Source organism: Emys orbicularis, chromosome 13, assembly GCF_028017835.1.
Source record: "Emys orbicularis isolate rEmyOrb1 chromosome 13, rEmyOrb1.hap1, whole genome shotgun sequence".
NCBI lineage: Eukaryota > Metazoa > Chordata > Testudines > Emydidae > Emys > Emys orbicularis.
In genome coordinates this window covers 4,204,632-4,222,604 of record NC_088695.1, presented here as the reverse complement: position 1 = coordinate 4,222,604, position 17,973 = coordinate 4,204,632, and the positions used below count along the sequence as shown (strand labels likewise).

General features: G+C 51.1%; 1 protein-coding gene across 1 annotated transcript; it reads left to right on the top strand.

Moving 5' to 3' along the window:
* Positions 1–671: 671 nt before the first annotated feature.
* On the top strand, positions 672–15,542 carry LOC135888141 (killer cell lectin-like receptor subfamily B member 1B allele C). The gene is made up of 6 exons (XM_065415952.1): positions 672–756; positions 3,401–3,503; positions 5,705–5,772; positions 9,610–9,764; positions 14,398–14,510; positions 15,419–15,542. Exons 1-6 carry the CDS (start codon positions 672–674, stop codon positions 15,540–15,542), a joined length of 648 nt encoding a protein of 215 aa, XP_065272024.1.
* The last annotated feature ends 2,431 nt before the right edge of the window (positions 15,543–17,973 follow it).

The following is a 17,973-nucleotide window of genomic DNA, read 5'->3' as shown; positions in this document are numbered from 1 at the left end:
TCGCCTGTCACAATGCTGACATGAGCGGGGACGGCTGCAGGGCCCTCGGGGGCGTATAAAGGCGAGAAGGACCCCTCAAAACTCAGCCCCCGCTGCTTGTGGGAACCCGGTGACTTAACACCTGCTTCTACACGGCTGTGACTCACACTCAAGTTCACCTCACTGCAGCAGAGCAGCCGCTCCCGTGAAAGGGGGATTCACGCCCAGCGTCCATCGACCGCACCGGTTGTGTAGACATGGGAGCGTCGACGCATGGGCCTGGCCATCCCAAACCCGTTGGGAAAGAAAGGGCAACGTGTCTGGATTCAAGATGGCCGACCCCAGCAGGAAACCGCCACTGAACCGTTGAACGCTTTATTGTCACGGCCATTTTGAAGGCAGAATTTCTCATGTCGGGGGCTCGCTGCCCAACAGGACGGCTTTCTGTCAGCGCCCCAGAGGTGCTTGGACTGCCCCTGCCTCTGGTGTCAATTGCTCTTGGGTAAGGATGTGAGACCTGCTAATGAAGGAAAACCCCAGCGCTGAGATAGGAAGGAAATTCACCAGCCCCTGACAGGTGCTACTTCCTGATTTTGGAGGCACCGCTCGCCTTGGATTGCACGTACATCTCAGCGGCTGCCCTTCCACACAGCGTCCCTTGCTGGGTGCTGCCTTCTTTTGCTGCCTGGACCATGACTGAGGAAATTATCTACGCTGATATAAACGTTCTGGAAGACGGGTCCCCCACCAGCCAACCCTCTCCCCTTAAGCACCACGGTAAGTGTATTTGATTTTATTCTCCCCCTAATTTTGGGATTCCGCTTTCCATGCATGTATTTGTTAAAGTTTAGCTGGCAGAGTTTAGAGAGCAAGTCTCTAGCTACCAGGCGCTGCTCAGCGCCCTAGGAAAAGCTTGTCCTGGTATCTGCCAGTCTTTGGCATAACACAGAACACTTGGTTTCTCTTTACAACCACATGAGTGTATAAATATTACTGGAATCTTTGCAGCTGGGAACAACCTTTACACTCACATGCCAGGGCAGTGAAATGTAATAGCAGCTTTTATCCATCTTCTGGGGGATTTCAGTAAGTTACAGTGATACCACCGCTGGGGATCTGGCCCACTGACTCCCATGGAGCTCTGGCTAATTCACATTAGCTGGGAGTGAGAAAAGAAGGAAGGGGTAAGTTCAGGGTGGCAATAGAGCACGAACACCCTGGGAGACTCAGTGAGCAGAATTTGATTATTGGATTTGGAGGGAGGAGCCAAGTTCCTGATGTTGGTGAGCCCAGTGTAAACCCGGTGACCCCACTGCAGTTTTCGGACTCAGGCCCAGGTTCTGCTCTCACTTCTCGTTCTGAATTCAGTGAGTGCCACGGAGATGAGAATCAGGAGCCAGAACAAGATGATGCAGGGTGAGCGCAGCAGAGACAGGCTTTGGGGCTGCAAATGAAACTAGCTAGGGAGGCCGACGGGGGCTGGGATGGATGGAAGTTGTGTAGAAGGGTGGAAGGGACAGAAGGACAAAGTGAGGTTATCCCAGTGGCTGCCATTAGATGTGTTTACATCTGAACCGGCTGACGAGAAATGTCTCTTCCCTTTTACTAGCAAGTGAAAGGTCACTGGATTTAGAAACTGTTTAGGTCTCCCAGCTCAAAGAAAATCCAGAGTGCGTTAATCGTAGGGCAAACAATGGGCCAAATTCATCACTGTTGGTGCAGGGAATTCTAAAGTGTATCTCTCCCTGCCAGCTAAGCCCATTTTGTGTGTGTGTGTGTGTGTACACACACACACACACACACACACACACACACACACACACACACACACACACACACACACTCAACCCTTCGCATTGGTGGGGGAGGATGTTTTGTGCAGCTGCCACCTGTTCCCACAGCAGAATTTCCATCAGGGTTCACACCACCAGAAACTGTCAAAACCTCACAACGAATTTAGCCCGATGACTGTGTAGGAGGTTCAGCCCGAGGGGTACCTATCATACTTGCCAGCACAGATCTCACCTCTGAACCAAGTTGTTATGTTCAACATCACCAGCGTTCACAAGTCACACCAGCACATAGCAAAGAGAAGGACATGAGGAGTCTGAACAGATGTTGAAGGGTTCTGCTTCGTGGCCCAGCGCTGAAAGCAGGGACTAAGCCAACAAGCAGGACGCTGAGCACAAGACAGGAACAGTATGTTTAGATACAATTCAAATGACCCATTATATGTCCATTTGGTCTATAGCCCCAAATCACTCCTGGTGCTGGCGGCTTTTCTCATGGGCTGATTGGACAGGACTGCAGTGGGGACAGGAAGATTAAAACCACTGCTCAAATCTGATCCACTTTTCCAATAGTTTCACATTGCTCCGGAAATAACAGTCGAACACTCTGGCCAGCCAGTCAATGGGGAACTCCTAAGACTAGTGTATCCCTGTCTGACAGCTTTACAACTGGCTCCAGTAGCACACTGCCTTTAATGTCAGGAGTCTGTCTACACTGCAAAGAAACACCAGTGGCACTGAGTGTCAGAGCCCAGGCCAAGTGATTCGGGCTGCAGGTCTAAAAATTGCAGTGGAGACGTCCAGATTTGGACTAGACCCCAGGCTCTGAAATCCTGTGAGGGTCTCAGAGTCTGAGTTCCAGCCAGAGCATCTACACTGTTATTTTTGATCCCACAGCCCGAGCCCCATGAGCCCGAGTCAATCGATCCAGGCTCCGAGATTTGGCACTGCGTGTTTTTGTTTGCAGTGTAGATAAGCACATATGCCTCTTTGTTTAACACGTCCTTAAGTAGCTACAGAAAGTGCTTCACTGAATATTCGCAAAAATAACAGGAGTACTTGTGGCACCTTAGAGACTAACAAATTTATTAGAGCATAAGCTTTCGTGGGCTACAACCCACTTCTTCGGATGCATAAAGAGTGAACCATATATTGAGGAGATATATATACACACACATACAGAGAGCATGAACAGGTGGGAGTTGTCTTACCAACTCTGAGAGGCCAATTAAGTAAGAGAAAAAAAACTTTTGAAGTGATAATCAAGATGGTTCAGTACAGACAGTTTGATAAGAAGCAAGTGTGAAAATCAAAGTTTCTTATCAAACTGTCTGTACTGAACCATCTTGATTATCACTTCAAAAGTTTTTTTTCTCTTACTTAATTGGCCTCTCAGAGTTGGTAAGACAACTCCCACCTGTTCATGCTCTCTGTATGTGTGTGTATATATATCTCCTCAATATATGGTTCACTCTTTATGCATCCGAAGAAGTGGGTTGTAGCCCACGAAAGCTTATGCTCTAATAAATTTGTTAGTCTCTAAGGTGCCACAAGTACTCCTGTTATTTTTGCGGATACAGACTAACACGGCTGCTACTCTGAAACCTGTCACTGAATATTGCATCTCACAGATCTCCGGGGATTTGCACGCCGGCACGGGTTCATTCTGTGGATTGCTTTGGCTGGCAACGTGATCCTGGCTACAGCGGTAATTGCACTGGGCAGTCAGGGTGAGTAGCTCAAGGTCTGCTATTCATTGGAACGGGTCCCTAGTGACTGCAGCTGGTTGGGAAATTTTGGAACGGTTTTCCATTGGAAAATGCAGTTTCATCAGAATGAAAGAGTTTCGGGGGAATGTGTCAATGTCTATAAAATTGTCACCAGAAAAACATCCAAACAAATCTTTAAATTTTCTCATTGAGTTTCAATAATGTTAAAAGGTTTTGTTTTGATGAGGTAAACATGTTTCATTTTGACTTATTTTGTTTCAGTAAGGTCAAAATGTTTCATTTTGATAAGGTAAAAAGTTTTGTTTTGACTTTCCCATTTTGATTCATTTTGTTTCTACATTTATAGTCTATAAAAAGCAAAATGTTAATGATATATTTATAGTTCTGAATGTTACACATTTAACATCATATTGAATATGATATGAAAATGTTTTGACTTGTCGTAACGAAATGCCTTTTTACCTTATCACACTGAAACCTTTTGACAGAACAGAATTTTTTTTTTTTCCAGAGTTTTCATTTTGCGGGAAAGGTCAAAATTTCGACTTTTCATTCCAATTCAGAATGAAAACAAATGTTTAAATGTTGGAAATGGAGAATCCGTTAGCTAACTAACTCTTCAGCGACGTAGCCCCAATTCTCCTGTCCCGGCATAGTTCCCTTGAAATTTTGCTCCACTTGTCAGTAGATGACTGGACGCATCATCATGGCCAGGGCAAAGTGTTGTCCAGTCTGAGCTTGGTTCCTGAAACTCAGGTCATCCAGTTGGGGAGAAACGTCATCTTCGTCAAATATCGTTGCCCCTTTGGTCCGAATGGTTCACTGCTGTTCATGGCCTTGCAGGGCTGTTGCCATTAGGAGAATTCAGTATGAGTCAGGTCTGTTCTTAGTGTCATCTTGTTTATTTACGAAAAAACATGCACAAAGTCCTGTTTCTCTGATCACAGGAGAAACAAACAGCAGGAAGTCTCCTTGCTCAGAAATCCCCAAGCCTGCCTCTCCACTGAGTGCTGTGCCCAAGAAGTTCTGTCCCCGTGCTTCCTCTCAGAGATCATGCTCACAACTGCTTCTCCTGGCTACTTCCCTCCAACACACACAGGCTACAACCAATAACCTAGCCCCCTGTGTTTCCAACCAGGAAACCTCTCCACCCACCTGGCTTAGCTCTGATCTGCCACGTGGCCTGTTGCAGTGGGTGGTAACCTCCGCTGTCTGCAGCTGTCTCTGCCATATAAGGGGGCTTAATTGCTCCTTTTGTTGAGGTTAAAGGAGGTTGCTTGGCTCCCACTGGCTTTCATTAGGCAGTGATTGTCCTTGGGTCAAACACCCCCGGATAAGAACTTTCAACATCACGATATGAAGGAAAACATGGAATGGATTAGAATATTCATCATGAACAAAGCTCTTCCTTCCTTCCTGCCACACTCCATCACCTCTGTCCCTACCAGGGTCAACAGATGCTCCTTGGTGATTTTTCACATCATCACATTCTCACTGTTCAGATCCCTAAATAGTGATGATCATTCCAATTCCTTACCCCTTTGCTGGCCGCTGGCAGATTTCAGGGTCTGGCAGGTCAGTTTCCTGTGTGGAGGAGAGATTGGTAATGCAGATCCCAGGGTATTTCCTAGTGCAATTTGTTTATTTACTAGATGATAGATAGGGTGAATGGGGATAGATGGATAAGGGAGGGAGGGTGTGCGTGGGGATAGATAGATGGATAGGGAGGGTGTGCATGGGGATACAGTAGATAGATATCTTGGTTCCTGGTCATAAACTGCTCCCTTGCAGAAGACCCAGTGCCAGTCACCAAGAAGCAGGTATCCTCTGTGGCTCTTGCACTCTCACCCTGTTCCTTGTTCCTGCCTCGGCCCTGGGGAAACCCCCATAGTCCAAGCCGCTCCCCTAGGACTGCATGGTCTGGACAGGTGCCCTGGCCATTAGCCCTCCTTAGGGGCAGCTGCTGTGCAGCAGAAGGGACCTTGGGAAAGCCCTGGGGCCCCTGGGAGCTTGTACATCAGTGACCCCTAAAGTGCACAACCCGAGCTCCTGCGGCCATAACAGCAACAGTAACAACCACTCACTTGTCTGCTGCTTGGAAGTTTTCCAGGACTGCTCCCTGCAGACGGACACTGGCGCAGTCTCATCGGTCCCTGAGAGCAGCAGTGTCGCCCAGAGACACCCCCCCGGCAGAGAATGCAACAGGAGCCTGGAGGACTTGGTGTCTCGCCTGAAGCAGAGTCTGTGTTACTCAACCCAGAGCCCCTCAGCAGGTAACTGCAACTTGCTGTGGCTCTGAGCCCCTCGGCATGTTCCATGCACCACGTAGGCGGAGGGGGGCCTGTTTGAAGGAGGCAGGCCAACCTGCTAGCCTCTTTCCTCCTCCCATCCCAGTCCTCAGGGGGCCCTGGAGATTTTCTCTCACTCAGTGAGGCCGGGGGGAGTACTGTGAATGGGGGAGGCAAGAAGGGGATCTTCTCCCATATTTCCTCCAAGGATAACAAATACGTTAAGGGCTGTTATAAAGACAACGGGGATCAATTGTTCTCCATGGCCACTGAAGGCAGGATGAGAAGTAATGGGCTTTATCTGCAGCAAGGGAGATTCAGGTTAGATATTGGGAAGAACTTTCTAACTCTGAGGGTAATTAAGCTCTGGAACAGGCTTCCAAGGGAGATTGTGGAATCCCCGTCATTGGAGGTGTTTAAGATCAGGTTGGACAAACACCTGTCAGGCACGGTTTAGGTTTACTTGGTCGTGCTCAGCGCAGGAGACTGGACTTTGACCTCTCAAGGTCCCGTTTAGTCCGACATTTCTATGAGTCTGTGAGAAGTGGTGCTGCTGAGAGAGTCTCCTTCCTCCAACCTCAGGCCAGGAGAAGATGACCCTGGGGCATCTTTCCCCATCCCCACCAATGGGAAGGAGGCCAGAGGTGGATCATGGAGGTGGAGCAGAAACATGGATATTAGCATCTGGCACCAGATCCCAGCGGAGGCCAGGCCATCAGAGAAAGCCCTGGCCAAGGGTAGGAGACACGGCCATATCCGACCTCCCCCATCCAAGTGGGCTCAGAGGAAGGAAATTTCTTTCCAAGCCTCCCCAGTCCTAGCAGTGGCTGGAGGTAGGGCAGACATTGGGTGCCTGAATTCCTAGTCTGGTGGCATCAGGGGAAGGGGGGAAGTGCTGGCTACGGACAGACAAACAAATACTTTTGTGATCTAATTTAGACAATGTTTGCCGGCCAACTAGCACCAATGGCAGACACCTCTCAGTGGGGATTGTGGGGCACAGTGACCTCCAGTGGTCAGTCAGGGCAATTGTCAGGGTGATGGAATAGCTGAACGAATAATTGATTTTTTCGTTTCAAGGGCTGAACCGAAAAAAGGACTAAGGGAGGCAGGGGGGAGAAAAAATAAACAGTTCAGTTCAAACCAAAACTGGATATTTTTTTATTTATTTATTTATTTTTTTGGAAAATTTTCAATGTATTGAAAAAAATGAAAAACCTTCATTGTGGCTTCATTTTGACAACCTAAAACTTTTTTTTTTTTTTTTTTTTTTTTTTTCATTTTTCAGGGGTATTTTGCCCTTTTAAAAATTATTTTTAGAAAAGCCAGACTGGAAGTTGAAATACTGTTTCAAAATGAGAAGTCGAAATGACACATTTTGATATGGCTGAAATGAACCATTTTGTCTTTTTCCAGAAGAAAAACCAAAGTTGGGGCCAAAATGATTTGTGGAATTCAACCCAAAATTTTGAATAGCTTGAGTGCTGTTATTTAAAAATGCATTATTTGGCAAATGTACTATTTGCTGAATTTCTCCCTCCCCTCCCCCCCAGCTCTAGTGAGCAGGACAGATTGGTCTAAGATATACTACTAGTACAATGAACTCCAACAAAGACTGTATTTAGTGATAGTTCAGATTTCATCAGGGTACCCCGGAGCCATCCCCCCGAAGGCACAGTCATGTTGCTACAGTACTGTCAGTAACACACTCCAGTGTTCTCTAAGGCCTTCACTCCCACCTCCAATGGATACCAGAAAGCACTAGGCATCCAACTTCACCCACCTCTCACACAGAAACCTGAGCAGTGACCTCAGACGCTCTCTTGTAACACTAGCAGCACGTCTGCCTGTCACACGGCCCATGCGTTTGGGCTCTGCTTTGTCAGGCTGAGGGCGTCATGCCGGTTTTGCTCCGGCCTGCGGGAGGAGCGGAGATCAGGGGCAGCGCGGAGGTAGCCGCGTATGGCTGAGGCTGAGTGTGCCAAGCTAGTTCTGGCTGATGCCTGTGGCTGACAATGCCTGTGTGGTTCTGGGTGACGCTCGAGGGTGCAGCGATAGTGACAGTGGGTGACGCTGAGTGAGGACCCTGGGGCTAGATCCACAAAGGGACTTGGATGATTAACTGCCACTTGAGGAGCCTAAGTCCAACATTTCGATATTGCTGGGATCCTCAGCACCCACTCCCAGCGGCCACTTAACCCTGTAGGTGTCTAACATCAAGGACAGCTGGGGCTGCACAGAGCAGGATTCTGGCTGGTAGCGCGTCTCTATTATACCCACTAGCTACAGCCCTCTTCCCGGACGTGGGAAACCCAGGCTTGAATTCTGCCTGATCTGGACCTGGGGATTGCACCCAGCTCTCCCAAGGGAGTGCCCCCAACCCTGGGCTATTGAGTCGTGTAGGGGAAATCTCTCCTGTTGAAACTGTGCCACTTTGTGTCATAATTAAACAATGAAAGAGTTTGACACTGACATCAAAGTGTCTCCTCCTTGCCATGCAGTGAAAAGAGTTTGACACAAAGTGCCAGACTGTTTCATTACAGCACAAACGGGAGACACGTTGATCTAGAAAAGAAAAGTCGACCAGATGTTTCAAGCATAGATTCATAGATTCCAAGGCCAGAAGGGACCATTGTCATCATCTAGTCCAGCGGTTCTCAAACTGGGGGTCCGAACCCTGAAGTGGTCGCAACCCCATTGTAATGGGGTGGCCAGGGCTGGCGTTAGACTTGCTAGGCCCAGGGCCGAAGGCCAAACCCCACCGCCCGGGGCCGAAGCCTGAGGATTTCAGCCCTGGGTGATGGGTCTCAGGCTTTGTGCCCCCATCCCCCAGGGCAGTGAGGCTGGGGAGGGCTCAGGCTTTGGTCTCAACCCTGGGGTCGTGTAGTAATTTTTGTTGTCAGAAGGGGGTCGCAGTGCAATGAAGTTTGAGAACCACTGAGCTAGTCTGACCTCCTGTAGGACACAGGCCAGAGAACTGCCCAAAATAATTCCTAGAGCAGATCTTTCCGAAAAACATCCCATCTTGATTTAAAAATGGTCAGTGATGGAGAATCCACCACAACCCTTGGTAAATGGTTCCAATGGTTGTTTACCCTCACTGGTAAAAATGTACACCTTATTTCTAATCTGAATTTGTCTAGCTTCAACTTCCAGCCATTGGATCACCTTATACTTCTCCGCTTGACCAAAGAGCCCATTATGAAATATTTGTTTCCCACATAGATAATTACAGACTGTGATCAAGTCACCCCTGAACCTTCTTTGTTCAGCTAAATGGCTCTAGCGCTTTGAGTCTCTCGCTGTGCAACAGGTTTTCTAATCCTTCAGAGAAGAGCCACAAGAATGATTGAACCCTCTGCAGTTTATCAACATTGGTTTTGATCAGCACAAAGTAGCAGCTGCCCTTAATGAATTATAAAATTAAACCACAGAATCTTTCAACGTATTATGACACGTCATGAAACAATGTAAAAAATAACACCAATCCTATACAAATAAGAATCCATAAAATAAAATTCAAAGTGAAATTTTGAAATGTTCAGAACTGATCATTTTCCACAATAAAAAACCTTATTATTCTGTAACTTCTTTTTCTGTGAGAATGTGTCAAAATTGACACAGTTTCATGAGAACAGTTTGTTGAAACAGCTTTTCTACTGGAACAGTTTTGAGGAAAATGTTCTGACCAGCTCTCATTGTTAAATATTGAGAGAGGCTCCGGATGGGATCACCGATAGTGCCTAAATCTCTGAGCTGTTGTAAGCACGTTCCCTGGGGCTAACAATCATTACTGCTGTGTCTCGCCACATCTCTCTCCAGACGGCTCCGGCTGCAAACTCTGCCCTATGGACTGGCTGTCAGGCAGGGGAAAGTGTTACTGGTTTTCCAAAGACAGCAAAAACTGGAAGGAGAGCTGTGCTGACTGCTCCGCAAAGAGCTCTCGAAAGCTAGTGATCCAAGACCAGGAGGAGATGGTAAAGTAAAACAGAGGGGGCGAGACTTCTGCTGGAGGGGGTCACTACTTACATGGTCCCAGATGTGAAGAGGTGAAGGAGATTTCTTCCTGAGGATGCTAATGCAGCATAACGGCTGGCGTAGCTCCCACACGCTTTGCTCCCCATCAACAGGGGGATGGGAAAGCCAGGAGAGCCCCAACCCCGTCTGTCCCCACTGCCTCTGCTTATTCCTCCTCCTGCCTCATGCTGATGGATGCCCCTTTGTCACGGGGTACGGGGGAACTCAGGGCCCTGCACCCCCGGCTTCCTGCGATTCACCACGACTCTCAGCCAGCCAGTAAAGCAGAAGGTTTATTTAGACGACGGGAATACAGTCCGAGACAGGTCTTGCAGGCACAGACAACAGGATACCCCTCAGTTAGGTCCATCTTGGGGTCCTCGAGCATCCCAGCCCCCCTCCAGACGTCAGAGCCCTCCCTGCCTCCAGCCACCTCACCAGCCAGCTTCCCAGACTCTGCCTTCAGCGACCCCTCCCCCAGCCTTTGTTCAGTTTCCCGGGCAAAGGTGTCACCTGGCCCCAGCCCCCTCCTGGGTTCTCATGTTACAGGCTCAGGTATTTCCCTTCAGTCATTCTCCCATCCCCCAATGCAGACCATCCCAGCCACACTCCCCTGTCAGCACTTACAGATCACAGTAAGAACAGTCCCAGTTCGTCACATCTCCCCCCTTCGAGACCGAACTGAGCGGGGTCACTTTAGCCAGTGACCCGGGGAAGTTCGAACCTATCCCCGTTCCCATGGATGCCCCAGCATCCCTCCCATTCCTTGGTGAGAATTACACCAGGCCCCTCCAGTTTCACGCCCCCCCTTAGGTCGGGGGTGCTCGAGGGCATTCGCAGTTCGCATGTGGGAAGGTTTATGCGGCCTGTGCCCTTTTCCCACCCCAATACCTCTGGGGTTCCAACTGGGCTGGAGTCTTCTCCCAGGGCTCCAGTCTGGAGGTCTGTGCTTCGGGCTCTCTTGGTTCAGAGCCCCCCTTTTAACCTTGGCCACCCTCTGGAAAGGCTCCTCTATGCTGGGCAAGGGTCCTAAAGCCGTTTTCCCCTTGTCCCGGGCCTTCCTTCCCCTCTGACAGGGGTCACAGGATCGGCAGTACTGCCGGACAGTAACAAAGACCCCAGGCCAGTAAAAGCTCCGTAGCAACCTCTGCTGGGTACGCCAGGTTCCCTGGTGCCCTGAGAGGGGGGTGTCATGGGTCCGGTACAGCAGCTGGCGGCGATACTTCTGGGGTACCACCAGCTGTCTCCTGAATCCCCCTGACTCCATTTTCCCTGGGGGAGCCCATTCTCGGTACAGGAACCCCTTCTCCCACAGGAACCTTTTCCGGCCACCTCTCCCCATGGTCTGTACCGCACCGAGGTCGGCCAGGTCCCTTATCTTCCGTAAGGAGGGATCTTTTTGCACCTCGGCCTGGAACTCAGCAGCTGGGACAGGGATGGCCACCTGTTCTCTCTCGCCGGCTGGGGCTGAAGCCACAGCCTCCCTGAGCCATGTCCCTGGGTGTTCCCTCCCCACCAGGTTAGGGTCCTGCGCCTCGGGCAAGGCACCCTCCCCAAGGCCAGGGCGCAGTGCTCCTCGCCGGCTCTGACTGCGGGTCACAACCAGTGCATTCTGGGGGTTGCTTGGCCAGTTCTCCAGGTCCCCCCCCATCAACACCTCAGTGGGCAAATACGGGTGTACCCCCACGTCCTTGGGGCCCTCCTTGGGCCCCCACTTCAGGCGTACCCTCGCCACAGGTACCTTGAATGGGGTCCCACCCACCCCCGTCAGAGTCAGGAAGGTGTTGGGCACCACCCGATCTGAGGCCACCACCTCGGGCCGGACCAGTGTCACCTCTGCGCCCGTATCCCAGTATCCATCGACCTTCCTCCCATCCACCTCCAGGGGTACAAGGTACTCTCTCCGGAGGGACTGCCCCGCGCCCACCGTATAAACCAAAAACCCTGAGTCTGGAGCATCCAGCCCCCCAGAGGAGCTGGCCTGGAGCTCTCCTCCCTCCTTAGCAGGTGGTACTCTGCCAGCCCCCCTTCCCTGGGAGTGCTGCCTCTCGCCTGGCTGGGTCTCTACCCAGTCAACCCTCTGTGGGTTTGGTCTGCTCAGTCTGTCCCTGAGCCTGGGGCACTGGGCCCGTATGTGACCTCTCTGGTCACAGTGATAGCAGACCATGCCCCATGTGTCCCCTCGAGCCGGTCGGTTGTCCCTGACACTGGGCATTCCCCATGGGAGGGGATTCCCCACATTCCCCTTTTGGGAGGTACCCGGGTGACTCTCTCTCTGCATCGTAGCGGGCCTGCTCCTTTGGGACTCCTCCCTGCCAGCCCCTGACCGGCTCTTCACAAACTCATCGGCCAGCCGGCCGGCATGTCGCGGGTTCTCTGGTTTTTTGTCCCTCAACCATAGCCTCAGGTCGGATGGGCACCACTCATACAGTTGCTCCAATACCAGCAGTTTAACCAGGTCCTCCTTTGTCTGGGCCCCAGCAGCCCACTTGCTGGCGTATCCTTCCATGCGGACGGCTAGTTGCAGGTATGAGATCTCAGGGGTTTTATCCTGACTCCGGAACCTTTCCCGGTACATCTCAGAAGTCAGCCCAAACTCACGTAGCAGGGCCTTTTTGAATAGTTCATAGTCCCCTTTTTCCGCCTCTTCCAGTTGGCGGTACAAGGCCACGGCTTTGGGGTCCAGTAAGGGGGTGAGAACCCGGAGTTTGTCTGCAGGATCAACCTGGTGCAGCTCGCAGGCCGTCTCAAAGGCATCCAGGAAGTCATCCATGTCCTCCCCCTCCTTACGTGGGGCCAGGATGCACTTATCAAAGCTTCGTGCAGTCCTGGGTCCCCCCTCACTCACCGCAGCCGGGGGCTCGCGGCCCTTCAGCCTCGCCAGCTCCAGTTCATGATGCCTCTGTCTCTCATTCTCCTCCCGTTCATGCTGCCTCAGTTTCTCTTTCTCCTCCCGTTCATGCTGTCTCTGGTGTTCACGATCCTCCAGCTCTCTCAGTTTTAGCTCTATCTCCCATCCCAGCCCATTCCGCTCCACGGATGCTGCGCGTGGCCGGGAGGATCCCCTGCTGGCCGGCGAGCGTTGCCGGGAGGATCCCCTGCTGGCCGGGGGGGTCACAGCACCCTCGGTATTTGCTGGGCTCCTCCCCACCCTTCCCCTAGGCATAGGCAGGAGGGGTCTCGGGAAGCCCTCAGCAGCCGGCTGACCACTCCCAGCTGGGACAGACACTGGGGCCTGCGCTGCATCTGCCAGGCTGCTTCCCTCAGAGACAGGGATCAGTTTATTCGCGCGATCTCCCTTCTCCAGCTGGGCAATGAGCTGTTCTTTGGTGAGCTTCCCAATGCGCACCCCCCTCTGCTTGCACAGCTCCACCAGGTCGCTCTTAAGCCGCTTGGCATACATCTTCCTGCTGGCCACTCACAGGCCTGTGTGCTCACCGCTCCCCACAGTTTCCAGGGAGACCCCTAGTGTGCCAGCCCTTCTCGAGGTCACCACCTCTCTGCCAGGGTCGAGCTGCAGACTCCTCCGCCCCTGGGACCACTCGCTGCGATCCCCCGGGGAACCCTGTTACTGCAAAAGTCCTTCTCGCTGGTCACACACTCCCAGGGGTGATAACCGTCTCTCTCTGACTCCTCAGCACGCCTGGTCCCCGTCAATCCCCCTTCGTTTTACTTCTCCCCAGTCACTTACTGCAGGAAGCGCCGTCCACGGGGTGCAGTAGATCCCACCGCTGCCACCAGTTGTCACGGGGTATGGGGGAACTCAGGGCCCTGCACCCCCGGCTTCCTGCGATTCACCATGACTCTCAGCCAGCCAGTAAAGCAGAAGGTTTATTTAGACGACGGGAATACAGTCCGAGACAGGTCTTGCAGGCACAGACAACAGGATACCCCTCAGTTAGGTCCATCTTGGGGTCCTCGGGCATCCCAGCCCCCCTCCAGACGTCAGAGCCCTCCCTGCCTCCAGCCACCTCACCAGCCAGCTTCCCAGACTCTGCCTTCAGCGACCCCTCCCCCAGCCTTTGTTCAGTTTCCCGGGCAAAGGTGTCACCTGGCCCCAGCCCCCTCCTGGGTTCTCATGTTACAGGCTCAGGTATTTCCCTTCAGTCATTCTCCCATCCCCCAATGCAGACCATCCCAGCCACACTCCCCTGTCAGCACTTACAGATCACAGTAAGAACAGTCCCAGTTCGTCACACCCTTCCCCATCAGGATCCAAGCACGGGGAACAGCAGGGCAGGAGGCAGAGAGGTATATTAACTGCTCTGGGTGTGATTTTTCAGAAGCTCAAAAGGGAGTTAGGAGCATAAGTCCCTGTCAATGGGGTGACAAGTGACTGTCACTGTTACTTCTGCTCCTAATTCCCCTAGACACTCCCACCCTGTGTCATCTAGCCCTGAGCCCTGTTTACACTAGTGTTCCCACTGGTGCTGCTACACCGATGGTAGAAATGCTGGGACTTTATAAGAACAAAAGAAATTCTAGTGTAGACAAGTCCTAAATACTCAAGTGCCTGTTTTGAGAACAGTCTGTCAAGTTTGCTGGCTGAAGCAAAGAATCCTAGAGCTCTAGCAGGTTGTCTTCACCCCACAGGAGTTCATACAGAACGTCACACAGGGTAAATATCATGTCTGGCTCGGGCTCAGCGTTACATCTGCAGAGAAGAACTGGACCTGGGTGGACAGCTCCATGTTAGACCAAACTCTGTGAGTGTTGCCTAGTGGTTGCTATTTTTCCTTTTTTTAAAAAAAAGCATGTGTCATGGCCCCCTCTGGTTTAGCTATTCATAGGCCTTGAACACATGTAGCCGTGTATCTAAACAAACCAAACTGCAAGATTGCTTCAGCTCCAGGGCCAACTCTGTGAATGCAGAGATTCTAGCAACTACAACGGTGAATTTTTGTCAGTGACGAGTAAATTCGTTGAAAAAAATAATGTATTTTTCGGGGCAATGAAACTATCTGTGAAGTCATCTCAAATTAGCAAATAGTTTACTGCCAATTTTTCCCCACCAAAAAAGTTAATGGTTTGCTTGACTGTTTGAAATGCAGTGTTGCAACTTTTTCATTTTTAAATGATGCTTTGTTTCAAAATTTAGCTATGTGTATTTAAAAAAAAGATGTAAAAATTCCCAAAACAAAACAAAAAATAATGTGTATATATTTGCATTTCATTTAATGTAGGGATGTTTTTTGACTCGTAATGATTTTTTTTCCTGTTCAGTTTTTCATTCCAGAAAGAAAAACCTAGGGGGAAAAAATCAGTTTTGGTTTGAACCAAACAATTTTTTTTTTTGTCAGTTTAGCGCCAAAACTGAAAAAAAAATCAAGTATTTGCTTAGCTCCAGTAGCAGCTTCATAAACCTCTATCTATGGTGTAGCCACTAGATGGGGACAAAGAGCTACCCTGTGCTAGCACGTGTTACACAGAGCTCAGGAAAGAATTCAAACTACCCACTGGATTAGAATGAAGACCCAACTACTCTAGGTTCCTTTCATTTAATCTAAGCACATTAAGGACAAATTTGTCCCTGATGTAATCAACTCCATTGATTTCAGCAGAGTTACTGAGGGTCTGAATTTGGCTCATTGACTTCCTTTCTACTGTTTTACAGGTTCCCAGTAACGGGTCCTGCTGACATGAACAGCTGTGGGGTGATAAAAGGGAATCGGATTCACTCTGAAACCTGCAGTGCTGAATTCAAATGGATTTGCCAGAAGGAAGCCGTGCCGCTATAAATAGTGGCATTAGAGACACTCATTCCTGTAACAGACAAATACACTGCCTTGGGTTTCAGTCTTTGGGCCAGACTTCCAGGAGCGGATGTGCCTGTGGAGACGTACGTGCATCCTCAAACCAGCTATTTGTGTCTTCAACTCGGGTAAATGCATGTGCAAATCAGGCCCAAGGGCAAAAGCACATCTCATGGATGTAAACACTGCATCACTGACTCGGGTCCAGCAAGAACACGCCTCTTCCTCCCCCTGTATCCCCTTCCACCATCACTGATTCCCTGGCTCCTTCACCCCTTCTCTTCACCCCCCCCTTCTGCTTTCTGCCTCTCACGCCCAATACTTCAGTTCCCTTGTTCTCCACCTAGCTCAGTGGGAGGGACACTTTCACATCCTTGTTCTCCTGGATCTGGTCTCTCTGCCATCTCCTCTGCTCTCCCGGGTCTTCTCCTGCTTTTCTGACTATTCCTCCTTCAGCATCTCCTTGACAACCTTGGAACTTTTTTAACCCAATGTTCTTCAAATCAGATGTTTCATGAAAGCTGACAACGGCTCTTGAACAGTTTGTTTTAATGAGTTGGCTTTTTCTGACCAAAACAAATCAGAACATTGCTAACCACAACTACGCGTTTCTCATATTTTTGTGAATTTTGCATCATTTGTAATTTCTAACCACTGCTCTTCATTTCCCATTTTTAATCAATTATCATTTTGTAGAGTTTATCATCTTTCATTTAATGTTTTTGGCAGCTTAGTCACATGGTGCATTTTTATTTCATTTCATATTTTAAAAAAAAATAGTTTACAAAAGGAAAGCAATAAACAACAAATGTTCAAGGGAAAATTCGCTAAAAATAGTGGTAAAGTTTAAAAAGAGATTATTCTAAATGAAAAATATTGATGTTGAGAAAAGGGGGATTTTTCTGGTCAAAAATGCCCAAACAAACCAACTTATGTTTTCAAAAATATTGACCAAATAAAACGTTTAAAAATTATAAAAATTGATATTACTGATGTAAGAGAGCAAAAAAAAAATTTTTTTTAACTGCCAAGCCCTTTACATCACAAAGCAGCAAATTAGCGAATAAAAACTTAAATATTTAGTTTTAAATATTTTACTGCATTTTCTACATTGTAGTACCCGGCATAGCCACCAGATGTCACTGCTCTCACAAACACAACAGGACTTGCCTTTCTCTATACCAGGCCTGCACAACTCGTAAAGCGGCGAGGGCCATATTACTCCAAAGAAAATAGCCGAGGGCCGAAACCCCCCGGCCGTACTGAAACGCCCCCCCCCCCCCGCGCCACCCAGCCCCGCCGAACCCCATCTCCCCCCCCCCCAGCGCCGCTCAGCCCCCATGTAAGCAAGCAGGACTCACCCCGGTGGCGCCTCCTGCTGGTCTTCTCGGGAATTAGCTCATCCAGCCGTTGGAGGGTCCGGGGGCATTAGCTGCCTTCCCCGCGGAGCCTCTGGCCCCCCGGCCCGCTGGAGCGCAGCCGAGCGGGAGAGGTGCGGGGCTCCCCGGCAGCAGCGGGGAAGTTTATCGGTTTGGGGGACCCTGACCGGCTCCTCGCCCCTGTACGCAGGCCGCCCCGCCTGGGACAAGTCTCGCCCCGGCAGCCCCTCTCCGCCGCGTGTCTCTGATGGGTGGCCCACACCCCTGGGCCGCGCCGCCCACCCGGGCCCTGCCCGCTCCGCGCTGCCCCCGGACGCACCGTGCTGCCCCGTGGGCTGCAGGGCTGGAGCAGCCGCCGCGCTGCACTGCAGCGCTCCCGGCCCCGGCCGGCCATGGCCCGTGTGCCCAGGCTGCTGCACAGGGGCATCTCCTCCCCAGGCCCGGCTCGGGATCCAAAGGGGCAGTGAGGGGGCGGGGCTGGGGGCAGGGATTTGGGGAGGGATCCAATGGGGGAAGGAGGAGGCGGAGTGGGGCGGGGGGGGGTGAGAGCCCCTCCGGGCTCCGCCTGTGCGCCGGAGCAGAGGGCAAAATTGTTTGTTTGTCCAGTGTCCCGACCGAACATCGTTCAGGACGCGGGACAAACAAGCAAATATCAGGACAGTCCCGATAAAATCGGGACGTCTGGTCATCCTAGCGCCGCGTCCAGGAGCAGCCCTGGACAGCGCTGCAGCGGCGCTGCTCCAGAGAGGCCTGAGCTCCTCCCGCTCAGAGCCGTGTGGTAAGAGGGCGGGGCTGCGAGCTGCAGCCGAGCAGCGGGAGCTCACGTCCCGCTGGAGCCAGGCCGCTGCAGCGCTGTCCAGGGCCGCTCCTGGACGCGGCGCGCTGAGGCTCTGGGAGACGGGGGAGGCGGGGGTTAGCAGCATGGTAAGGCTCTCTGAGCTGGGCATCCCCCCCCAGCCCTGACCCCCAGCTCCGAGCACAGCCCCTGTGAGCTGAGCAGCCCCCGACCCCATCCCCCAGCAGCCCTGACCCCCAGC

Coding starts and splice junctions, on each gene's coding strand:
- LOC135888141 (XM_065415952.1), top strand. CDS start 672: ATGACTGAGGAAATTATCTACGCTGATATAAACGTTCTGGAAGACGGG. Junction 3,504..5,704: donor GCACTGGGCAGTCAGGGTGA/GTAGCTCAAGGT, acceptor AGAATGCAACAG/GAGCCTGGAGGACTTGGTGT. Junction 5,773..9,609: donor AACCCAGAGCCCCTCAGCAG/GTAACTGCAACT, acceptor ATCTCTCTCCAG/ACGGCTCCGGCTGCAAACTC.